Below are 7,359 nucleotides of genomic sequence, written 5' to 3'. Positions count from 1 at the left end.
ATGCAAAGAGCAGCCAAATAGCTTAGCTGACTGACTCTTGACAGTGTATTTGTGCTTCTTGCTGTCAAAATCGCTCCTCTTCAGCTCTTGCTCTATACAGCTTTAATTCATCCTTTTTCTACTGTGATATACTGTCACAAGTCCAGCCCTCATTTTTTGTTAAGGGTGAGACATTCCAAACCACTCAGTAGGCTCCACCCCATGTTAAATGTAGCTCTTAAGTAATAACACACATTTGTGTAGTGCACTGAATATGCTAACACATAGCTAGAAGCTGGACAAAATTACTCTCAATTTTATGAATTTTTATAAGTCTATCACTTGCCTACAAAGTAACTGTAGTAGTCAACAACTACTGTTTACATAGTATTTTGTTAACTCTTTGTCCAGAGGTAGAGACATAACAATTTCTGTTCTCTAACCAGGCCTGTTCATATACATAAGCAATAAAGTGCAAGAAAGATGTTAATGATACAAAAGAAGTTTCGAAAGGTCTGACAAAGCAATTCTCCTTAAGAACAACCCCTTTCTGTTTCTAAGACAGTGTCATAAGTAATGGGAAGACCAAAGGGAACACTTAATGTTGAGGGAAAATAATGTAAGTGTGCAGGTGAGAAGTTGGTCCCATGGTACCTGAATGCAAAAACTGCAGTTCATCAGAGTGAGGGTTTGATTCTTGTATTGATGCAGGTGTGATCCCTTTAATGGAGTTCTATATTTATATCTTACATATATATTTATATTTATATTCCATTTGAAAATGGAAATGTGCATCATTCTTATACAAAACTAATTTGGTTGCTTTTTTATATCTACTTTCACACCATAAGTTAACTGTTAATGCTCTTAATGCTTTAAAAATATTTCCGGCTATTAATGAAAGATAGTTTATACCTCCACGAACTTATGAGAAAATGCCGATTTCTACTTACATAAGCAATTGCCACTGACTATGAGAATTACTGGTTCTATGTTGAAAGTCTCATATATTTGAAAGTATTTGTCAGAGCGAGGCCCTCCTAATATATATAAATGAACAGTCAATCATTTATGTAAAAAGTATGTTCCATTTGTTACTTATGTGTTAAATTAAAAAGCAGATACTGCATATCACTATTTTTTTGATCAGATGGTTTATGAAATGCTGGTCAGTAAAAGTCAAGCAGTTGCCTTAATGTTAGAAAATGCTTCTTCAGGACAAAGGACACAGGGAGAGACACAGAAGGTTGGAAGCATAGAAGCATATCCTCATAAGTACCAAGCAATCCCTATTGTTGGAAGACCAGATTGAATCATCATTTAGGTAGGTGTCATCAAAGTTCACAATCTTCAAGTCCTTCTTAAGGTAAATTTCGTTGAGTTTGTTCAGTGTTCGAGCAAAGGTATACTTAGATGCACAACTATATGCTTCCAGGCTGTAGACTTTGTGAAAGTGCATATCAAAATATGGATTATCCTAAAGAAATGGAGACAGAATGAAATTATTATATGCTTTACAGGTGTTAGAATGGCAACCTGTTGTTCTCTGCCCAGCTACCTTCAGGGCTTTCTCTCCTTTTGATTTTCTCCATTTGAAAAGGACTTTGCCTACTTGTCCTATTGATACTAAAGGATCATTTAAAACTTCACAGAGTGGCAATTTATAATTAGCTGCAAATCTTCACCATTAGGAGTTTCGCCTGAGTAGAACTTTCAGAGTTTGGCCAAGCAGTACGCTGCACTTTATTTGGATTATAAACTCTTGTTTTGAAATGAACCAATTTGTCATGTTGCCTAAAACACACTATATGAAAAGCACTTGCCTTGGACTATAACAACATCTGCCTGTCAGAAGAAGAATATTGATTGCCCTTCCTGCCTAAATAGTAATTCTCTGTCCTTTATGGGTCTTTGGCACAATTAATCCTAGCAGCATCTCACTTCTGTTAAACTCTATGGATATGAAAAACTATTATGAATATTTATAGCAGTTAATCACTGCATAATTATGAGTTTGAGGTTCATTTATGCTTTTCTTTAACTAGAAATGAGACAGATTTTGATCATAGCAGTTGAGGGAGGCTGATTCATCTCTGAAGGATATTTTAGCACAACACTTCAGAAAAAAGCTAAAGTAAATTCATGCAGGCAAGTGATAAGGAAACCCTCTGGCTGCCTTGGCTTGGAAGGGATGGCAACATATCCAGAAGCAAAATAATTTGGAGAGGGGATGTGAAGTATTATTAGTTTTGGCTTCCACCCCACCTTGGCTTAAACTGCAAAGAGCTCACAGGATGCAGGGATACTCTGAAGCTGAGCTCACCTCCTCCATCTCCCAGGTTCCTAGTTTTAGACTTGAGAGTGATGTGCGTATTGTGCGTAAGACAGAATGAGAACAACCACAGTTTGTCATTTTCCTTGGAACAAGGCTCTGAAACCTCTCTTGGGGGCTCTTGATTTCTCTTTCACTAGCATCATATAACCTGACTTCTATTTTATGCTTGTTTGAAAGCACTTTGAAAGGGAAAAAGGTACTTTTTTTTTTTCCTGGACTACATTTATTATGCATGGACAACCATTAAAATGACTTCTCATACATGCAGTAAGATATTCTCCTCAGCGTATTCTTCTATCTTTTGTAAAATAGGATTTAATTCTACTTTGGTGGTGTTCTGTAATTACTACTGCATCCCCATTTTTCCTTTCTGAATTTGTATCTGAGATGAAGACTTTTTTAGCAGTAAGATCAGCCCCATCTAGCCAAAGCAGTTTCATATTTACACACACAAATATACAAATATTTAATTGATCCAAGTGTTGTGAGATGAAGCTATGTGAAAGAGGCACTGTTTTGTGCACTGCTACACCAAACCGTGCACATGTGTGATGTTGACTTTGTAGCTCAGAGGATAGATTCATACAGTCAAATGACAGGATAATAATCTTCACAAAAATATTTAATAAAGCTTTGTTTTCAAGCACACATTAAAATCTATGGGATTAACTCCAATTTATACTGGGAGCTGCAGGTGGAGAACTTTTATTCCCAGTTATGATGAACAAATTAGAAAACACCCAGCCTCTCCCTCCCTCATATCTCAACTGGAAAGATCAAAAAGATTACAACAAACAAGAAAATCTCTCCTTCCTCTTTCCCCACAACAGTGTAAATGCAATATGGAGCCTCTCACAGGCAACAAAGCCAAAATTCTTTGGAGGTTTGATTTATTTTTGGTTTATATATAACTTTCTTTTTCATATAATGCATTTTAATTGTATTTTAATATTGTATCCCAAATTGCAATACAAGAAAAGTATACACTATTACATGCATTTAATAATATATAACACTTACAGTGTCTGCTTCTCTTCCATCAATCATCTCCAGATCTTTCAAAAACCACTTTTCAAGTATTTCATATTTCTCCTCTCGATCCACTCGCAAGTGTTTAACCATCCATATTTCTACTTCTTCACTTTTAGTCACTGAAAGAAAAAATTAGATATGCAAGAAAGTACTTCCCAAAAGTTCTGGTAAGAAAAGACTTAAGCTACATTTTAGATAATAACTTACATGATGATGTACAGGGCTTCATGTGATTAATCTGGACTTAGGAGTTTTATTTTGCCCAAGTAGTAGGAAAAGCACCACTTTCACAGTCTGTGAAACCTGTCAACTTTTAGCAGATTCGGGATTTACCTTGCTCATCATAGAATCATAGAATGAATCATAGAATGGCTTGGGTTGGGAAGGACCTTAAGATCATCTGGTTCCAATCCCCCTGCCATGTGTGGAGATGCCTCAGCCTAGATCATGTTGCCCAAGGCTCTGTTCATCCTGGCCTTGAACACTGCCAAGGATGGAGCATTTACCACTTCTTTGGGCATCCTGCTCCAGTGCCTCACCTCCCTCACAATAAAGAGCTTCTCCTTATATCTAACCTCAGCCTCCCCTGTTTAAGTTTAAAGCCATTATCCCTTGTCCTATCACTACAGTCTCTGGTGAAGAGTCCCTGTGAAAAGAGTCCCCTTTTTCAAAGCAAAATTTTCGTTTCCCTATAAAATACCTAAGTAGGCCATTTAAGAAAAACAACATCAAAAACATTTCTTAAAGCTTTGAGTTGTCCAGTGTTATCTTTGCAGAATCCACTATTTTCTGACTAAGGCAGGACATGAGAGTAAAAAGAGCACAAAGACACTCTTTGCAATAGCTACCATTATTAATTTATTACACTGAATACTTTGTAGGAGACTAGATTTCTTTAATACATGATAATGAGAGTAAAAAGCACCAGAGCCTGAACAATCTCCTGCACATCCAGCATGATGGCTGGAGGGCAGGCTACTTCCCCCAGCCATCCAGTAGCCTAAAGTAAGGGCAAGATGTCATCTATATCTGGCAGGACCATTTCAACATCATAGCACGAGGGTACAAATACAGGAGCAAAATTCTATTTCCAAATATTTCCTGAATTTTTTAAAAAAATACTTTCAAACATAACTAATTTTACCTTATTCCTGTTAAAACGTCTCTTACCTGTTTATAAGAAAGTTGTTATTAAGTAAAGACAAACAAAAGATACATGTTGGAGATATGCCTTCTTCCCATTGCAAAGAAAATCAGTGGAAAATATACGAATTTATTAAAATTTCTCTCAGCCTATATCTTCCCTGCCTGGGAAATACAAATCGCTGTCACTTTTTCTCCTGGTCCCATCAGACATAGCTACTCAATGGTTTTGAACCTGAGGATCACCACTGTGTTGTCTTCCGTGGAGAAGTTACAATAGTTTCTATTTGCAAGTAAATCTAGTAGGGTAATATGAGAAAGTTCTCTTCATAGTTTTAGTTTCTACCATTTTGTTTGCTTGCTTGTGAAGGGATATGTTGTCTCCCTCTGAGTTAAAGCAAAAGGAAGCAAGCCCAAGCCAAAGTGTCCCCACTCCTGCTGGAAATATAAGGGGATGTCCTAGTGGCCCCCAGGTCCCGCACACTGCCACTTCTCTACCCCTCAGCCAGCAGCAGAAATAGTATGACAGAAGGACAGAGCACAGGTGTGTTAGCAGCTGTGAAACCAGAAGCGTGTTCTGCCCAGTGGTGAAACTTGGGTGGACTATTTTTAACAACAACATCAGCAACAAAATATTCCTTACTTTCCCTGCATTTTACATATTGCTTGTTCTTCACTCAGTTAATAGAATTAAAGGCAATGTATTTTTTTCATATAGAACATAAGCTGAGCTCAGCTGATTTGGTTCTATTAAACTCTGACAACTTTTGCTGGGAAGGATTGCGGAAGGTATTGCAATGCCTTCATAGAGCACCAACATTTCTTAAGGTCTTCCATGGTCTGAACACGTTTTCAGAGTCTCTGCTGGACAACATGATGTTAACCCTATCATTCTTCTCAGGCACACCAATAATGGGTTGTGAAAATCCCAGAATGTGGTTGCATTTCCACTTTAAATTCTTCCAGTGCTTATAAAAGCATTTAAAGAAAGCCTTCATGAAAGAACTGGGACTTGCTATTGTGAAAAGGAAGGGATATAATCTTGGACAAAAATAATCTTGCAAAAAAATAAGATTGTTCAATTATCCACAGTGAGATACTGTTGTAACAGATTTTGAAAGGCACAGACTTCTAATTTTGCCTATAGTTTGACTGCTTTTCTAATTTAATTTTTTTTATATGGTAATTTGAACTCAACAGGCATAGACTGAGGTTGCATTGCAAGGATAAGATTTTAGATAATGTGTTTTGCTCCTACAGAATCACAGCAGACTGCAACAGCTAGCTGGCAGCCAGATGCAACCCGTCTTTCAGAATCAAATTTCCATTCTACTCACCACTTACTTGACTATGCCTGGATATATTAAGAGAGTTTGATACTGGATACTGGAGACATCCCACTCTTAATACTCTATAGAAATATTCCTTCATATTTCATGGACTTCCAATCAGTTATCTGATTAAGAGCTTTCTTTAATGACTTGTTATCCTCTACCTTAGTAAGAGTTTTTAGCAAAGTTTTTAAAGGCATGTAATGTTATTTCTTCTCTTTGGATGCTTGATAATAGTGACATTGTTATCTACCATATGCAACTAAATATACTTCTACCAGATAGTTTATAAACTATGAACCAGGTTGGTTTTTCTGTACATTCAGAAGCTACAACATTCAGGAATCAATTTCTAACAGTTCTAAAATACAAAGCCTATTAAAATTACATGTGTGCAAGGAGCATGGCTTGCTCAGAATTTCCAGTAATCTGTAAAACAATTTAAACATTCTGAAGACTTCAAACGTGTAGAAAGATAATGATAACAGAATACAGTAGACATCATCCCGTATTGGATGTTAACCCAATCTATGTCTCAAGTGCATAGGTTATTTCTATATGTTATATATATTTTGAACCTGAAGAAGAAACAGACTGGAAAGTAGCATTTGCATCAACCTACCTACTTAGGAATGAGAGCACCTCTCTTTTTTAGCATATTTCAGTGTTGTGAAGTAAAAACAAAGACAAATAAGCTTTTCTAAAACTTTGTTCTAAAAACGTTTTGAAAGAGACATATTGAAATTAAATGTAAGTAGATAGGTAAGTAAGTTTATCACAGCAATCTTGTTTCACTCACAGCTCGTACCAATTACTAATTCAGATGTGTATTTATTTAAACCACGAGTCTAATTTATTGTTCCCGGAGTAACAGGGACAATATGTGGGACATTAGACCAAGACAAGGAATGGTGCAGAAGCTCTAGAAGTCACAAATGTTTCCCACAATGTTAATGTATTGTTACAATTTCTTATAGAAAGCCTAATCAGAACTACAGGAATGGCTTGCTCGTGTAGCAGCAGACTGGGCATCCTCTCACAACCCGCACCCCTACCGCTGCCCTCTCCCGTTGCAAACCCGCTGGTTCTCGCGGTGCACCCTTGCCCCGCCGCCCCGGTACCTGCTGCGCACAGGTAGCAGCGCCCGGCGCCCGAGCCCTCCACCTCGATGAACTCCTGCAGCCGCCGCCGCCGGGGCCCGAACAGTCTCTTCGCCAGGTCCTCCTTCACCAGCGAGGACATCGCTCCCCTTTCCTCTTCCCCTCCCGATGTAGCGGCTCAGCGGCGGGTACCGGCCCCCCGCGCCCCGCAGCCGCCGGCCGGCACCGGGCGCCCCCTGGGCACCGCGGCGGGGGCTGCCCCCGGGCCGCGCTGGGCCCCCGGCCGCAAGGGAGGCATCGCCAGCTGCGGTCCCGGCGGGTCCACGCTCTCCCTCCCTGCCGGCCCTCTCCGCAGCCGGGGATAGCCGCCGTTAAGGCTCGGGTCCCCGGCGGGGGAAAGGCAGGGCGGTGCATCTCCCCGCCCCACGCGTGTCCGCCC

General features: G+C 39.3%; 1 protein-coding gene across 1 annotated transcript; it reads right to left on the bottom strand.

Annotated features, from left to right (window-relative positions):
* Window positions 1-1,192: 1,192 nt before the first annotated feature.
* EXOC1L (exocyst complex component 1 like) lies at window positions 1,193-7,062 on the bottom strand. The gene is made up of 3 exons (XM_031049005.2): window positions 6,942-7,062; window positions 3,335-3,465; window positions 1,193-1,456 (listed from the first exon to the last, which is right to left on the bottom strand). Exons 1-3 carry the CDS (start codon window positions 7,060-7,062, stop codon window positions 1,193-1,195), a joined length of 516 nt encoding a protein of 171 aa, XP_030904865.2.
* Window positions 7,063-7,359: the final 297 nt, after the last annotated feature.

Source organism: Melopsittacus undulatus, chromosome 7 (genome assembly GCF_012275295.1).
Source record: "Melopsittacus undulatus isolate bMelUnd1 chromosome 7, bMelUnd1.mat.Z, whole genome shotgun sequence".
Lineage (NCBI taxonomy): Eukaryota > Metazoa > Chordata > Aves > Psittaciformes > Psittaculidae > Melopsittacus > Melopsittacus undulatus.
The sequence above is the reverse complement of the archived record's forward strand: the minus strand, read 5'-3'. Positions and strand labels throughout refer to the sequence as shown.